General features: G+C 32.8%; 1 protein-coding gene across 1 annotated transcript; it reads right to left on the bottom strand.

The window, feature by feature from the left end:
- Positions 1-4,720: 4,720 nt before the first annotated feature.
- On the bottom strand, positions 4,721-9,650 carry LOC125863956 (uncharacterized). The gene is made up of 4 exons (XM_049543918.1): positions 9,255-9,650; positions 6,456-6,509; positions 6,288-6,353; positions 4,721-5,203 (listed from the first exon to the last, which is right to left on the bottom strand). Exons 1-4 carry the CDS (start codon positions 9,648-9,650, stop codon positions 4,721-4,723), a joined length of 999 nt encoding a protein of 332 aa, XP_049399875.1.
- Positions 9,651-18,695: the final 9,045 nt, after the last annotated feature.

Below are 18,695 nucleotides of genomic sequence, written 5' to 3'. Positions count from 1 at the left end.
GCCGCGTCGCGAATGAGTGCATTTTCTCACAAATCAAATTATGGAGGTGACTCCGTGTCGCGGAGAGGGATTACATTTTAATTAGCAAAAGTTAAGTTTGAGGCAGAACACTCCGTGGAGTGCCCGCGTTGCGAAGAAGACTAATACGCCTTGAAGTGAATCTGGGAAGCACCCCCGCGTCGCGCTCCTGAGCCCAAGTTTTTGGCTATTTCGACTTTTAGTATAAATAGGTTGTTATTTTATTTTATTACATATTCTTTTTCTGGGTTTTGAAAAATGACGACTTGGGAGAACGTGTTCACCGGTTTTAGGGTTCTTTCCTAAACTCTTTTCCTTTCGATCTCTGTATGTTTATTGAACATTGCTTGATCGTATCTTGGATTATGAGTAGCTAAATACCCTAGTTCTAGGGTTGTGGCTACAGGATGATTGTAATCTATTAAGTTTTCATTGGGTTAGTGTCAATTATCTTATGAATCTTTCTTATGTTCTTGCTTTTCGTATTTTGTGATTGAAATACATTGTCCGAATTGAACTCGGGAGAGGAATAAGAGGATAGAACGTGGGACATAAGGAGCATGATTAATTCTAAATAACTAGGGTTAGTTTCTATCTAGGATAGGGATATACCTAGAAACCATGCTTGGGTCACTATACAGGAAGAAATCGTAATGCTCGGTACTTAATCCATCCTATCCCCGCTTAATGATGTAGTTAGGGTGTTATTTATCATAGGCGATTAGAGGTCGGGAGACCATGATCATACATTTAACCCTGTGATTCATTGATTCGATATTTGAAAAATACCCATATAAATGAAATTGATTGCATGAATTCTGATAAAAGCTACAGCCCTGGACTTTACCCAATCACTATTTTTAAACCCTTGAAATTGAATCACGTTTGCTACATTTTGTTGAAGTCTTAGAATTAGAAACTAAATCACTTTTGAAATCTTGGTACCACTTGTGATTATCTTAAAGTTACAGAAATTGAGTGATTCTAAGCGTAATTCCCTATGGGTACGATACCCAGATCTTTAAAAGAGTCACTTTAATACTTGAACAACCACGTGCACTTGCCTGTCCGATTTGGGCGCAACAGCTACATCTAGTGACCTTAAGACTCAAGAAAAACTAAATTCCTTGGTAAAAACTTACTCGCTACGAAGGATGGCTCAAGTCTTAGCTCAAAATATTTATGGGGTGTTACAAAAATTCCTCTCTATTTATACCCAAATAAAGATAGTAGAACATGTGTTATTGTGTCTTATAATCGGAAATATCACAACTCTTCAAAAAAGTCACAACCACCCTTCAATATCAAAATATGCTATTCAAATTAGATTTTTTTCAAAAAAAATACTTTATTTCTTATTTACACCTTTTAATATCCAACAATAATCACCTTATAAAGCTTCGCAATGACTCTTTTGTTACATATCTCACGGACCTATAATTAATAACTACAGAAGTTTTACTCTTTGTTAACTCTATCTTCTACCAAGTAGTAACATTTGTTCTTAGAAATATTTGTTAGGGTTTTGCCCTTATTTGAAGTTTATTTTCTCCTAAAAGAAAAGACAAAACATTACCATAAATGTTTTTACTTTTCATGATAGGAAAATATATTGTTCTTCCATATTTGGTTTATTCTTTCCTTAGAGAGTAAGTTTGAAATCCTATAAGTTGAAGATCCATATTCTCAAAGCAAATCATATATCATATAATATATATATATATATATATATATATATAAAGAGAACTCTGGGCCGCCTACATGGCGCCGCCACAAACAAGAATTCCCTTTTAATTTATTCATTTCCAATACTAGACTTCCCCTTTCATGAAAAATTTTGACTTTTATGGAAAGTTGCGACTTTAATGAAAAGTTGCGACTTTTATGAAAAGTTGTGACTTTTATCAAAAGTTGTGACTTTGATGAAGAGGTGCGACTTTAATAAAAAGTTGTGGCTTTTATGAAAGGTTGTAACCTTTCCAAAGGGTTGCATCTTTTCCAAATAGTTGTAACCTTTCCGATAAGGCACAATAAACATTTGTTCACACTACCCTTTTTTATCTATAAATAGAGGTCTCATTTTAAAACAACGAAAATTTGAAGCTCTTATTCTTCTTCTTCTTCTTCTTTTTCTCCACAATTAAATATTTGTGTACTTTGCTCCTGTTGAGTGGCTCACTGATACCATTGCTTATGTTACAGATCCCGGTATGTATTTTTACGGTCATTAATTTATGCTTATATTATAAATTGTTGTTTTTGAGTACATGCTTTAAACTTTGTTGTTTATGTTTATGCAAAGTTAATGTTATAAGTATTTGTTAGTACAAATTAAAGAACAAACATTAATTGAGTACTCAAACAAGTTTTCTCTAACTGAAAATGTTGAAGGTACAATATAAAAAAAGACCTTACAAATCTCTAATTTCTTCATCAACAACGTCATTTCTTCAAATACAAGTATGCGATTTTGTGTTTTTTAGAAAATTCTCTGAGAGTGAATAACTTTGCATGCCCATATTTTTTGGTTTTTTGTTGTTGTTATCTATTTTTACTAAATTTTATCAATGGATATTATGAGTACTTTAGGAATTGAAAGTTTATTGAAGTGTTGGTCAATTTTTTGAGGTATGTTATTTCAAAACATAGAAACTTTTATGATTAGGATGATTTGTTATCATCATTGGATATCTCATAGTTTACTCCCTTTAATGTAAGTTTTTCCTCGCAGTTTTGTTGTATCCTTAAAATTATATTGATTATTTTTTGTTTGCCATGTATATGATCTCACTTGTACAAAGCTTTTCGTCCTTTTAATGTTTTTTCTTTTTTTCCTTCTCATTAGTCTGTTCTAAATATTTTTTGTGTGAGTTATGACTATTTTCGGCAAGCTTAGTTTCAAAAATATGAAACAAAACCTACTCTAAATAAAAGTAAAATCTTAAACTACAAATGATAAGTTTATTAACATAGATTTGTTGTCCTTCATGTCCCAAGTCATTGTTGAGCATTTGAGTTATCTAGGTTAGACTCATTTTTATTTTTTTAATGTTCGAGAATATTTCTTTAACATGAGTCTAGAATATAACATTTTAATCTACTTGTACTTTCATAATGCAACAATTATACATACATATTTCTGAAAAAATCATAAAGTTGCTTTGATGAAGCATCTAGAAGAGCCTTTAGATCTGCAGTTTAATGAAGAAAGAATTTCTAAAAGGGTCAACAATATTATTTTGCTGTTGTTTCAAATTTATTTTTCTCCTTCTATAAAATTTGTTAGAATAACAATAACGAAAAGTGGTGAACGTTTGACCACAGACAAGTAGATTGTCTCTAAAAAAATTATTTATGTTGTTGTGTTGTACATTTTTTAACAGTCTTAACTTATTTATAACTAATATTGATTATCAAAAACATTCACATAATTTTTCTCACAAGGAGTTATTCTAACAATAAAACTATCAGATACATATATTATGATAAATTATGGAAAAGATAAAAATGATTAGATATCACGATATTTTTAATCATTAATTATATATTTAGAGTTCTTGAGATATGTGATAATGTCAAATCATGTAATTTCAGTTGAAATGTTCTAAAAACCTATCAAAATTTACTTTTTTTTCTTATACCAGTCGATTATTGCAAAGATTGTTCAAAAGCTTAGAAAGATTATTAATGCCCGCGCTTACCTAGTCAAAATAGAATCCACAATGCAGTTGTTTATAAACTTTTGTTTATGGAGAGATTTTCTCTCTACAACTTCTATGCTTTTAATTAGTTTTTAATTATGTAGGCCAATTGGTCATATCAATAATAATATTATGTTTTTAGAGTACTTTATTTTATCTGATTTATCGTCTCTACAATTTTGCAATTGTAAGCTTCCGCACGACGCCCTATTCACTTTCAAAGCCCAACAATATCTTGGCTTCTCAAGAATTTCTATGGTGAGTTTAGATAAGGTGTACTTGTAAACAAATGATACAAAAGAGATAATTAAAAGATTTGAAAAAATCGATAAACTTAAGGAATACATTGCCACAAAAACCCATCTAGATTCTTCCATGAAATAGCTGTGTGTATAAAACAAAAAACTTATTAAGTGAAAAATGAAATAACTTTTCCAGTAAAGAAAGGGTTAGCCCATAAAAAATAATACAATGAGGCAAAACCGAGAGTTTAGGAAGGCAAAACAAAGAGTTTAGGAATTTTCTTTACAAGGGTGGTTGCCCCTCTCTTGTTTTAGCCAATGATTTTCCAAAAAAAAAAAAAAAAAACAACCCTTATGTTAATTTCCTGGTAATTACTGGATCATTGAACTTGGAAAGCATATATATATACTACTAGTTTTTTTTTGTCTGTGTTACTCTATGTATGTATGTTGATTGATTTTCTCATTTTTGATACATAAAATTTGAGGCGGTAATGATGATATCTTGTGATTCTGGGCTAACTGAATCGTGGATGGAGACTACCGATCCGTATCTTGGCTACCAATACTAACAAAACTTACTTATATTTATGAGTAAACTTAAACATTTTGCATTAGTAGATAAAAAGACAAATCACACCACATGTATCAAAAGGTACTTTTGAAAAATCCAATTTCCATGAAAAACAACAATGAGCTACTAGTTGGTAGACAGGAGCAACAAAATAGATAATAGAGACAAATCACACCAGATTAACACTACTTGTCTTTTCCAGTAAGTTGTTGAAGATGCCGAACATGCTTCTTTCCTAACCTATGTGCCTCCATCGTCTTTTCAGAGAAGGTCCCTATTTTGCATGTCTCACACCAAAATGTGAAATCCCTATTGTTTTCCTTTTCATTAGCTGTGTTGTTTCTCAAGTCATCTGCATTGTTATCTATCAACAAGGATGGTGGATCATTAACGTTTGGACTTGATATCATATCATCACAAGGACGCTCCACAAGCTGGATGAATTTTGATTTCTTTGGAAAAAGACCAATCCTCCAATTTTTGTTCTCCTCCTTGCGTTTGTGTTTTTTCACATGGAAGTGGGCATTCAGGCAATCTTGATTTGTAGTACTTACCTGACAGAGTTCACAATTCCACTCCGTAACATTTTTCACATGCTTGTCAGCAACCTCTTCAGTTAGAGTTATAGCTTTCAGTTTTTCTCCAGAGAAAATTGTGTCAGGCTTAGCCTGTATCAACACCAAAAGAAGCACTTCTCATAAATTTAAGCACCTTGTATATGGTTTACGGATCTGAAAGCAATGACGAATTCATAAACATTAAATGAATGTATAAAAGCAATAGTAGCTTCTACTAAAGCATGGAACAACGGCCTAGGGAGAACATGTTTTGGAGCACATTAAAATGAAAGCATCATCTGACCTATTTCTACTCAGCCATGCCAATACTCACCTATATAAGAATGAATGTCATCACTATTGATAACGTTTCATTTATGACTATTTCTAGTCCAGGAAATTATTACGAGGTTTGGTTGCTCAATTTAGAGATGACTTAAATAGCATTTCGGCTAGGTAAACTAGTCACCAGAAAACCAAATACATGACTAGACGGAATACCTAAAGGAAGAAAATTAGGGAATCTAGGACTTTTTTCGAAAATCAAAACAAATACGATGACACAACAATATCATGAACAAGTTTTGATAATGAAAACATGGACCAGGTTTTCAAGAGAAGAAGAACAAACAGTGAAAGACACGAGGAACTAGGAGGTTCTATTTAAGGAGAAGTTTTCTTAAAGGAGAAGTACTCTTCTTGTAGGACTGAACAAGGGTTTCATGTAGTCCTGTAAATAGATAATGAGCAAATGAGAACATTAGCTTTCACAATCATCAAACGAGTTGTTCTAAGCAGAACGTTGCAGAAGAAAGAAGAACTAGAATTAGGTTTTCTTTCTGAAGCTAGATGTTTGGTTAGTTCAACTTAGAATCGTTGATGAGTGGTAATTATTCTAAGTGTGAATCTGAGCTTGTGAGGTTTGTAATAAGAAGTGAATTTGGATTCTCAGAGATTTTGTAACAAGAACTGGGTTTGACTTCATGGAGATCAAAGTTAGCAGTTATAGTTAATCATTACAGTTGATGTACTAGAGTTAGTCCCTTTGATTATTGAGTTGTAATCTAAAGTTTCTCTTTGAAGACGCGGGAAACTAGGAGGTTCTATTGAAGGAGAAGTTTGCCTAGAGGAAAACTACTCTCCTTGTAGGACTGAACTAGGATTTCATGTAGTCCTGTAAATAGATTATGAGAACATTAGCTTTCGCAATCATAAAACGAGTTTTTTTAAGCAAGAGCAAAGATGGAGCAAAGAAGCGGAACTGCAGAAGAAAAAAGAACAAGAATTAGGTTTTGTTTCTGAAGTTAGGTATTTGCTTAGTTCAACTTTCTAAGTTTGAAATTGAGCTTGTGAGGTTTGTAACAAGAAGTGAATTTGGCTTCTCGGAGAGTTTGTAACAAGAAGTGGGTTTGACTTCCTGGAGATCAAAGTTAGCAGTTATAGTTAATCATTACAGTTGAGGTACTAGAGTTAGTCCCTTTGATTATTGAGTTATAATCTAAAGTTTTTATTTGAAGTTCAGTGAGCTGTTGTTGAAATCCTACACGTTGTAGGTCCTGGTTAGTAAGGAGGCTTTCCACGATAAATATCTTTGTCATTCTGTTACGTTATTATTTTTGCTATTACTGCAAAAACCTAGTTCTTGTATTGGTTTGCTTGTTACAGTTTCTTCAATTGGTCTCAGAGCAGGTCTTTTCACTTAAAAGGTTCAAACCTTGTAAATGATCAATGGTTGCACAATAATGCCACTATTCAATGGAATGTCTTATGGATGGTGGAAGAGCATATGCTACAACTGAAGGAGAGAAAGGAACGGGATGTTGCTGACAAGTTGGCAATTCATAACAACGCAAAGGCTAAGAAAATCTTGATATGTGGAATAGTTCCAAATGAGTATAATAGAATTTCAGCATGTCTAGATTCTAAAGTGAGATGGGAGATCCCGCAAATAGCTCATGAGGGAACAAGTCAGGTAAATAAATCCTTTATTGATAATTTGAATAGGCAGTATGAGTAAAAAAAAAATAATAGGCAGTATGAGTTGTCTAGAATGATGGAAGGAAGGATAATTCAAAACATGCATACACGATTCACTGCTATCATTAATGAAATCTACTCACTAGGAGAAAACTTCTGAATGTTGTCCCTAAGTTGAAGCAATAACTGAAGCACGTGACCTAGAAACTATGACGATGGATGAACTTTTTGGAAATTTCATGACCTATGAGATGAAAAACAATCAAGATAAGGAAATAGGAGACAAAAGGAAAGATAAGAACCTAGTCCTCAAAGCAATTGAAAAGGATGATTTCAAGGTAGAGAATGTTGCTTTAATGACAAAGAGGTTCCAAAGAATGTTGAAAAGAGGACATGAAAATCAAAGGAGAAACCCTCAGAAGATGACCGACAAAGACATAAAAGAAGAATTGTGCCACAAATGCGCAGGCCTAGATCATTTCATCAAATTTTATCCCTTGTGGACTGGAATTCAAAAGGAACAAACCAGAAAAGGAATATGATATCAGGAACGATCAGTACATTCCTTCAATTCATAGACTAAGCAATCAAGGGGCTGATTTATCTATAAATAAAGGCTTTTGCGGCAATAGGAAATTCATCAGGTGAAGAATCTGATGAGGGAGGACTTGAAAACCAAATCTTACTGGCAATGGAAGAAACATGGAATTGTGACTTTCTTGCGCTGATGGTAATAACCGAGTGAGATGATGAAGAGAACCTATGTCAGTCCAAAGAAACAATCACGACACTAATGGCTAGAACAGACTCAAAAGAAGATGAAAATGGCAAGATGTCCAAGGTAAGTTTTAATTAAATTTAAGAAAATCTTCATCTTTATTCAAAGAAGAAAATGGAATCTCTATTTTGTACCCTCATAGATGCATATCCCTCAGCATGTGCTTATGAAGAGAAAATGCCAAAAGACTATGCATCTCTAAGAGCAGAAAATGAGAATCTTAATCAACATCTTCATGAAAAAATAATTAATGACTTCAAATCCTCTAGGAAAGATAAAAATATTAAAAACAATGTTCACATGGCTCTGGAGGAAAATGTAAAAGTCTTAAGTAACAACGTGTATTCCATGACTAAAAGGAATGAAGTTCTCGTTGAGGAACTTCAAAAGACAAATATGGAATTAGAACAGAATATTGAGATGGACAAAATCCACCACAATGCTTGGTAATATCCAAAACATTCAATCATCAACTAGACAAAATCTTCAAATTTTGAACCCATGAAAATGAAATCCTAAATCCTTCACTGAGGAATACATGTTTCCAACAACCATAGATTATGAGGTTACTTGATATTCATCAAGATTGTTGTATGTGCATGAGAAACTACACACAGATGAAAGTAAATAGATAATAGATTAGTGATGCATTATCAACTTAACTTTGAATTGAATAAATAACAAACTCGAACATTCTAACCCACTCCATCCATCCACAAAAACAGAGTGAAACAAACGCAAAAAGCTACTTTAAAAACATTATTTTTCCATAATATCAATAATATCACTGGTTTCAAACTTTTTCACTACTTTATTTGATTTCAAGGTAACAACTATTGTAAAGCTATTAATGTTCAAAACTAAAATAGTCATTATTCTAAAGATTTTCTAACTACTTCTGCATGAGCCGAGAATCTATCAGAAACTTTATCTCCCACGTAGGTAAGTTCAGAGGGGAGCTAGTAATGGCTCAAGGGTTCATGCAAATAAATTACATTCTTAAATTTATTTTTTATGTATATAAAATATATGTTGACCCCCCCCCCCCTTCCCCAAGACTTCTTCGTGTGTTTATCTCTTTAAATTTTGAACCCCTTCATATCCGTCACTAAGTAAGGTCACCTTCCCCAGACCCCACTCGTGAAATTATATTGGATATACATGTTCATACTTCAATTTATAGAAAAAAAAAACTTGAAAGAGTCAATGCATATAACCTTGGTTGATAATGTTAACCACTCAAAAAGCAAGAAAGACAACATGTTAAGTGAATGACATAGAGACCTACCTGTGAAGTAAATCCCTCAGACAAACTAACTATACATATAGATAAAAAAAATTATCTACTCTGAAAATCAGCAATTTAAGAGTTAATAAACATGACAAACAATAAAGAAGAACACGAACCAACAAAATTTTGCTAAGGCTAGGTGGTAGCACTTCTAAAATTTCTGCCTTTGGACTTTGATTCAATGTTGAAATATTTGGTTCCACAGCACGGTGGCGAAAATGAATCTCTGATATGTGATCCATGTCATGTCTAGACACAGTAGAGACGCCCATTCCCAACTTTTCCTTAAACGACATGGAATTAGCCTGATTCTTGAAGAATGAAGCAAATCTATCTCCTCCAAACATTGTTATTTCTCTTTCCATCATAATTTCTCTCCTTACTTCCAACTCCAACATCTGCTTTTGAGCAACCTCTTCTGCAACGATCTCTTTCCTGATACGCTCCTTATGAATCTCATTCCTTATTTCCTCAACCATATTGCTACTACGGTTCAATGACTCGGGCTCCATCAAACTAGCTAAAATAAAAAGGAAGGTATATAAATGCACTTTTACACACAATAAAACAAGTTGATTTTTTCAAGAAAAACCTGCAGGGATGATGAGTTGAGTCGAACCTGAAATCTGATCAGATGATGTATACTCCAACACCATAGGTACAACTGCAAAAAAAAATTGATATTGAAACCTAATTAAATATTTCTAACAAACATTCGTATATTCTTTAAATAGATTGAAAAATTTTTAAAGTTCCAATTTTATGCCCAAACAGAGTTGGATCTGACATTTTAGAAGAAGATAAGTCAAACAAAGTTGCAAAATTTTACCTTGGATTTGTTGCTATTGCTTTAGACAAGGTGGCTGTCAATAGCCTGTTTCTTCAATCTAGTTCATGTGGCTTTTTCTTAGATTTGAATAAAAAAAATTATGTAACTCTTTATTAAATTATTTTTTCTTGTTCTAATTAGTTTAGGTCAAACATATCATAAATTCTATGTAATAAGGTTGCTTTGACAAAAACATGTCAATATGGACACATGTCATAAAGCCTCATGGTAAAATGATTTCAAAGTTTGAATTTAATAAATATAACTTATTTATTTACTAAGCCCAATGATTTTCATATTTCTTTTGATTCTTTTGTTTTCTATTCCCTAAGTTGCCTTAAATACCAATTGTCTATGAGGTTTGGTATCTAAAATCTTTTCAATAGCTTCATGTCGTTGGAGCCATATATGTCATGCCGTGTTGAGATTAATATTGATTGTCGCATCAAAAGCAAGCTGAATTGAAATGTTTTTCATTGGCAACATGGACTCTATCCTTTTTAATTTTATTTTGCTGGTATATGGCAGACCACTAATGGTCTCCATATGAGACTAAAAAGATAAAAATAATCTCCAACCTTGATAAACAAGTACTTGGTGCATCTTATCCTTTTTATAATGGCAAAAGAAGCAGATGAAGAGTTTAAACATTCAAACTTGGCATAGATGTTATGATGTGTTTGAACCTTAATTTGAATTTTGGCATGAAAACTTCTAGAAACTTGGCGAAGAAATGGAGTGTCCTATCCTTTCAGCCTCATTGACTTCTCACTACATCTTCACAAAAATATGTATGTCTTGATGCAGGAGATATAAAATAAAAAGGAACTTGATCCTACAAAATAAGTACTCAATGGTATGGAATATGTCAAAAATACATATCAAAATACCTCCTGGATTGATCACACTCAATTTATGAAGTTGACTTATAAATATGACATTACTACAAAAGTAGGGGATGGAATTGCTAACCTTTACAAAGATTTGTGATGATTTGTTTTTTTATATTTGCCCTAGGTCATGCCCTTTCTCTTCTAAAAAATATTATTGGGTGATAATGAGTGATTTTGGGATTTTTCCCTACATTTACAGTAACTTACACCACTATAGTGGCCCAAACCAACTACTTTTTTGTCTGCTCGATTTCTTTTATTTCACTTGTAACTATGGATGTGTTGTTATACTATCATATATTAAAGAATATAATGTAATAGTATCAAAATTAGTTTGATTAATAAATTTTAAAACCCAATAATTAATTTTATTATGTATTTTATATAGTCATACCAACCCGGTCTATATACATGGCTAAACCTAATTATTATATAGTTACTTAAATCAAGTAGGGGAAGCTATTAAGAGGGTTGGAAAGTAGATGTAAGTGTTGTTCGAATTTCAGATAGAAGATGAAGTACCACGCCTGCAAAGAAAGATAGAATATTACTCAACAAAGCTATAGTGACACAATTTCATTCTCTTTGAAGGAATTTGAAGTTAGCATCTTTCCAATGCACATATTATTTTCTTGTTTATGTGAATATCATTCATTCCATAATCTAAAACACCAAACCATGCGGTTAGAAGATGAGCAGAAAGTAAGTAATTCACTACATTCTAAAAGGTATAAGCATGAATGTAGTTTTAAGAAACAAAAAAACAAAGATTTTTTTTAAAAATATTACAAATTATATTATCATAAATATTTATAAGATTGATTTTTTTTTTTAAAAGACGAAGTGTATACATATGTCACGACCCAAAATTGGGTGTGATGACACTCGGGGGATTAATTTACGCTTAGAAGAGGTTTTGGTTGAATTTTTAGAGGTCCCAAGCTTGATTTAGCCTTTTTAGGTGTAATGTTTGTTTCTTGTGACTTTCACAAGTTTCGGGTCAAGGAGACCTTAGATTCATTTTTGGATGGTTCCATTAAGTTCAAAATGTAGAGTTTAGTCAGGTTCATATATGATTTGTGTGTACAGGGTCCCGAATGACTCCCGAGGGTCTATTTTGAGAATTTTGTGTTGGCTAATGTTACTGGTTCTACAGGACACGCGTTCGTGAAGGGTTTTCAATTTCATGACCTTTTCTATAGCGAAAGTTGGTTTGCGAAAGCGAGACTAGACGTTTTTGCGGGGTTTTCTTTAGTGATTTTTGCTTAAGCGGGCCTAGGTCACTTTTGCGAGATCAGAGGGGGTTTTGGCCTATCATTTCGAGGATTTACTCCCATTTACCCTGTTTTGAGTTTGGAAAATCCTTGGAGGCGATTTTTAAGAGATTTTTCATGGTGTATCATTTGCATAGGTCTTTGTAACGCTAAAACATAATTTCTCTTTGATCATTTGTGGATTTTAATATCAAAACTTGGAATTTTGATTGACAAATGGCTAGGTTTTTCAAGAACATGAGTTCTAAAGTAAAATGGTGATTGCGAGCTGAATTTTACTCTTTTTCCAAAATGTTTTTCATCAATGAGTTCCAAATACCTTGAGTAACATTTTCAAGTAAAGATTTTCGGGATTGAATTTTTTGAGTTGATTTGACCGAGTTTTCAAAATGTATGGTATGGGTATTGTTATTTCCAGAATGTAATTGTGATTACTTGATTAGATTAGATTGTATAGATTCAGACATTGTTCGGAAAGGAAAGGCTCAAGTCGTGGATTGAGTTTTGATTGAATTGATCTAAGTGAACTTCTAAACCTTGTAAAACAGCTTGTAGAATCTTGTATTTCCCTTTATTGTGTGTGGGGTGATGGGTGAAATTATTCCACTTGATTGATCTTAATTAATAAAATGGGTATAAATAAAAAAGGCAACTTGTTGATAGTTGTGCTTTATGGATTGCCTTGTTGTGGACCCTAATTTGTTGATTGATGAAATAATTTGATGGCATCATTGTGGACTTAAATTGCTTGAATTTCTTGTCTCTTTCCTATGGTTTGAAATTACTTATTTACATTGACTTATGTGCACCGTGATGAGATATGTGATGATCATGCTGAAGATCAATGGTTCTGACAAGTGATACTATATAAAGCCGATGACAAATGGCTTCGACTAGTGATATTGTGCCGAAGGGAAATGGTTCCGACAACTGATACAATATAAAGCCGATTGGAAATACTTTTGGCTAGTGATATTGTGCCGAAAGGAAATGGCTTCGGCAAGTGGTTCTATATAAATTCAAAGGGAAATGGTTCCAGCTGGTGATATTGTGCCCATAGGAAATGGTTCCGACAAGTGTTCGATTTTTGTGGTTTGATGAACTTGATACTTGTGATTGATTTAATTGATACTTGTGATTGACATACTTGATACTTGTTGGTTATTGAATTGTGATTATTAAGACTTGTGAACTGTGTATTGTAAAACTGTTAGGTTGGGTTAACTTGACATACTTAATACTTGTTGGTTGTTCACAATTCAACAACCAACCCGAGCCTACACCATCGACATGGCCAATTGCAACACTCAAGAACCATTGATGCCCTAAGCGAATCGTTGGCCTGACTCAACTCTCAGCAGAAAACTTACTCAAAAACATATGAACTCAAAAGTAAACTTTACTCAACTGTCTTAAAAGATAATCTCATAATATTTTAGAAATAAAGCATTCAAACTAGCCTCAAGGGCAACTCAGGTCTAGAACATAACTACTGAAATGAACAAGATTCATGAATTACTACAGTCTATCTATCTATCTATGAAGCCTCTAACAACTATGAGGGATGTCGGGACAGGACCCCCGATCATCCTAACAAACTAAATAACATAAATAAATGAGGGATCCTTTGGAAGCAAGGAGGCTCACCAAACAAAACTGGAGCTCGAATGGATCAACGAAGCAATGGTTGGTGATCCTACTTACTTGTATCTACATCATGAAAGATGCAGGCCAAATGGCGTCAGTACATGGAATGTACGAGCATGTAAGGGGAACACTGAACATAACCTGCAAGCTTGAACTGATAAAAAGGAAACATACTCACATCGACTCTACTCAACTCAACCTCAACTCATTGATATTCAACTCAATGCACCATAAAACGACGATAAAAATGCAGTTTATATAAAGCATTTAAAACAGTAGATAACAACTCAATGTATTTAAAAATACAATAATAACTCAATTTTTATGTAAAGATACAAAATAACTTTGTTTGGGAGATTCTCTAACTGACAACCATCACTATGTGCTATGTGATGATACAATATCTCTCCCACACTGCCAGAAGTTTCATATATCTTGTCGGGGTATAAAACTTATCAACTAAGTGGATCCACTAAGCTATGCTTAAAAAACAATAAGGAATCATCTAAAAAGTATGACACTTTCTACCCACGTTGGCTACATGGTTTATGAGGAATTTGAGTTATCTGAACTCGTCCCTATATCGGTGCTCAATATTATTCCTAAAATATAACTTAGCTCATATATTTAACATTTCCTCATCCTCAACTTTGAGATTATTACTCGAACGATTTCTCTTAAAATAGATAGTACTCAAAACTCCTCATGAACTCTTTCAGAAATCGATGTTTCCCCTTATTTTAAATGTGAAAATATTTACTCTTGGGAATACTTAGTTCCCATATATTATTTTTTAAAAAGGAACCCAACTCTCCTCATCATCAAACTCAAGTACTCAAGTCTTAGGAGATTGTAAAATACTTCTCAAAATAAATCGAAAGAACTCTTAAGAATTTGCTCTTAACTCTACCTTGAATTTGAGTTATGAATTCAAGGGCTATGATTCATGTTATGAACGATCTCTCGATGTTTAAATGTAGTTTAGAGTAGTTAGAATCAGTAGGGAGTAAAGGTATACTTTAAAAGAACTTAGAAGGAGCAAACGATGGAAAAAGGGTGGGCGCAGGCGACCCTGAACTTCAAAGGCTCCATTTTGGCGCACTGCTGGGGTGGCGCATCGCACCACCCCTCCCCCAGAATGACCCGACAATTTTTTTTTCTCGTTTTGTGACCCTAACTCACCTAGAATCGATTGTTTTCCTCAAATTTCCTTAGATTCAATTACTCAATACAAGTACACAAGAATCTACCCACTTTTCCTCAAGAGCAACTCTCAACAATCGAAACCCTCACCTCAAAATTCATCAAAACTTTATAAACAAAGCATGCAGAACAAAACCTCAAGAACACCCAGCAAGAAATCAAATCATTCAACCTCAAGAACGAAGTTACAGATGGAATTTACATGATTGGTGTGTGGGAGACCGAACCCAACACTATGAAAGGTTACATACCTCGATCTGGCAAATCAAATCCTCGATTCGCAAGAGATCTTGTTCGTTCTTCTTTCTGTCCTCTTTTCCTCTTCTTGAACTCTCTTCTAAATCCCTAAGCGTAATTTAGGATTTGTAAAACTGACCCAAATCAAATTTGACCCCAAAATGTCACTAAAAACGTTTTAAGCTGATCAGGTAAGAAAAAGACCAAAATACCCCTACTAATTTGGGTAACTTTCCTTAACTGGACATGATACCTTCAAGTGGACATATCTCCCTCATCCGAACTCAAAACTTAGCAAACTCGGTGCCATTGAAAAGAGGATTCAAAGACCTTTCCATTGAGCCGAATACAACTAAGATTCTATTGTATATATTTTGATCAAGATTTGAAATACAAATCTAGAAAACCAAATCAAAATTAAAGACTCAAATCTTTCTATTGTTGTCTTGGATCCACAATTAATCCTACGGATTCTCAGGATTGGTATATTAATTTCTATCCTATAGTTTGTAGTTTCCCTGAATCAAGCATAGTATTACAACTCTTTCTACCCATTCAATGTAAAGACGGTGTTCAGTGCTAGTTATCCAGTTACAGAAGCAACCCCATAGGCTTTCACTTTTGCGTCTCTCTAAAATGCAGTCATGGTAAAATCTTGGTTTATTTAATCATCAAGGACTCCCAAGAACAAGAGTTTTCTACAAATCATATATATATATATATATATATATATAAAAGAGAACCCTAGGCCCGCCTATGTGGAGCTACCACAAACAAGGATTCCTTTTTAATTTATTTATTTCCAAAATTAGCCTTCCCTTTTATGAAAAATTGTGACTGTTATTAAAAGTTTTGACTTTTATGAAAAGTTGTGACTTTTATGAAGAATTGCGACTTTTATGAAAGGTTGACTTTTATTAAAAGTTGTGACTTTTATGAAGAGTTGCAACTTTTATTAAAAGTTGTGACTTTTATGAGAAGTTGTGACTTTTACGAAGAGTTGCGACTTCTATGAAAGGTTGTAACATTTATGAAAGGTTGTGACCTTTCCGAAGAGTTGTGACTTCTCCGAAGAGTTGTGACCTTTCCAGTAAGGCACAATAAACATTTGTTCACACTACCCTTTGTTGTCTATAAATAGAGGGGTTCCCTCTCATTTTAAAACAATGAAAATTCTGAACTTCTTCTTCTTCTGCACAATTAAATATTTAATTCTGAACTTTTTCTTCTTCTTCTTCTACACAATTAAATATTTGTGTACTTTGCTCATGTTGAGTGGCTCACTGACACTATTGTTTTTGTATTATTACACTGGTGAATAAAATTGTTTCATCCTGAGAGGATCTATTGCTTTAAACCTCGGGTACTAGAGGGGAATGACTTCCTTAAGGAAACACTGTGCATTCAATGAGCTTGATTTTTCCTTTCTGTTTCATTTTATTGTTACAGATCCTGATATGCTTTTTTACAGTCATTAATTGTTGTTTTTAAGTACATACATTTCTTTACAACATTCTCCAAAGAAATATTTTCTTCTCCAAGAGATCAAGCCTAGAAATTTATATGATTTTTTGTTGTTGTCATAATAATGTTAATATTAACGGGAGTAAAAAAAAATAGAAAGTCAAATGATAGAACTAAAACTAGCAATTAATTACAATTGTATGATACACAATAGTGACTATTCTCTCGCACCAAAGTACTCTTTTGAACTTTTTTTCCCATTATCTGTTACTTCTCTTTCACCCTTTTCAAGGATCCTTAATGTTTTGTTCGTGAACAACTTCAATTCCTAAACACTATCATAACTATATTACATATGAAATTTGGATTTCGGAAGATTGCATTTTAATTTTAAAACACATAATAACTACATATTACTTATTGGTATATCATATGATTATGGAACCTTTGCTCTTGATAAACACATAAGTTATATATATATATATATATATATATATTGACGAAATTTGCAAAATATAAAATTGAGAAAAATATTTATGTGACTCTCTAATTAAAGACACTATGTAACCATGCATGCATATAGATGATAAAACTAAACTAACATAGTAAAAGCTCAAAAACAAATTAATGAATCTGTAAAATGAAATTATGTAAACTAGGAGAAAATAGTCGTATGATTTGTAATTTTGCCTTTTCTTTTAATAAAACAAATGGTAAACTACAATTTAATAACCTCTATACTCTTGAAAATAGATTTATATAAAAATGCTATAACATCAAAATACGAGAAAATTTTTGTTCTAATAAATTTTAAAGAAAAATAATCTATCCGCTTGAAGCGCGGGCCCATTAACTAGTCAAAATAGAAAATGGAAGGATTTTTATTCAACAGTATAACATGATTTATATACTCATGTCAACCAAGGTGTATGTTGATGAAGTTGTTTTGATATCTTATGGGCCACCTAATGCATTTTGTACTGAAAATTATGGTCGTTTGACGTTGACCCAAAACTCACAACTTAAGCTTAACTTGAACAAATCTCAAATTAGCTCTTTCCAAATTAGTTCTTTCTAAATTTAGCTCTTTCTAAGGTGGATGCTATGATAAATGTTCTCTAACTACCCAATAAGTAAATAAGTGAAATTTGCTAAAATATGTGTATTTGTTCCACATGCTTCAAGCAGATTGTGTGACACTAATTTTGAGATACCGCAAGCAGAAGGTGAAGTTGATTGTGAATATGAAATGTCAATGATGTAATCGGAGGTGCTATGTTTCCCTTTTCCTCAAAACTAGGTAATTTGTTCGATTTTAAATAAAAACAAACAGCAAAACACTAACAAAAATAAAATAGAATTCAATAGGATAAAAGTCAAGCCTATTGAATTTACATTGTGTTCTAAAGAATATTATTCTCCTCAATGTATCCGAGATAATGAAATATATCCTGGTAGAATTGAACAATTTACTCATCAGTATAGTGGTAATAAAAATTTTAGTGAATAGTAAACTCATTTAACAACATTAAATCACACGAGTTTTTTTTCAAGTGCAAGAAAAAGAAGAGCAGAAGATCAGAAAATAAGAAAAAACTTCTCTATTTATACTTAACAAAGGAGTAGAACAAATGATTCTTGTGTCTTATGAGAAAAATCACAACACTTAGAAAAAGTTAACCCTTTAAAAAACTCATAACCACCCTTCAATATGAAAAGATGCTATTCAAATTGTAATTTTGAAGAAAAACTACTTTATTTCTCATTTGCATTTTTTAATAGCCAACACTAATCACCTCATCAAACTTAGCAATCCCTTGTGAACTTTTGTCAAAGGCCTATATCAATCTTTCCGAAATGTCAGATCCCTTCAAAAAGGTCACAACCTTTTAAAAACATCAAAGCTCTTAAGAAAAGTCTCAACTTTTAATAAAAGTCACAGCTCTTCCTTTTCTATTCACACCTTTCAAAATTCAACCACACATCTAACCAAGATCATAGATGAGACAA

Source organism: Solanum stenotomum, chromosome 5 (assembly GCF_019186545.1).
Source record: "Solanum stenotomum isolate F172 chromosome 5, ASM1918654v1, whole genome shotgun sequence".
NCBI lineage: Eukaryota > Viridiplantae > Streptophyta > Magnoliopsida > Solanales > Solanaceae > Solanum > Solanum stenotomum.
This window is presented reverse-complemented; position numbering and strand designations above follow the sequence as displayed.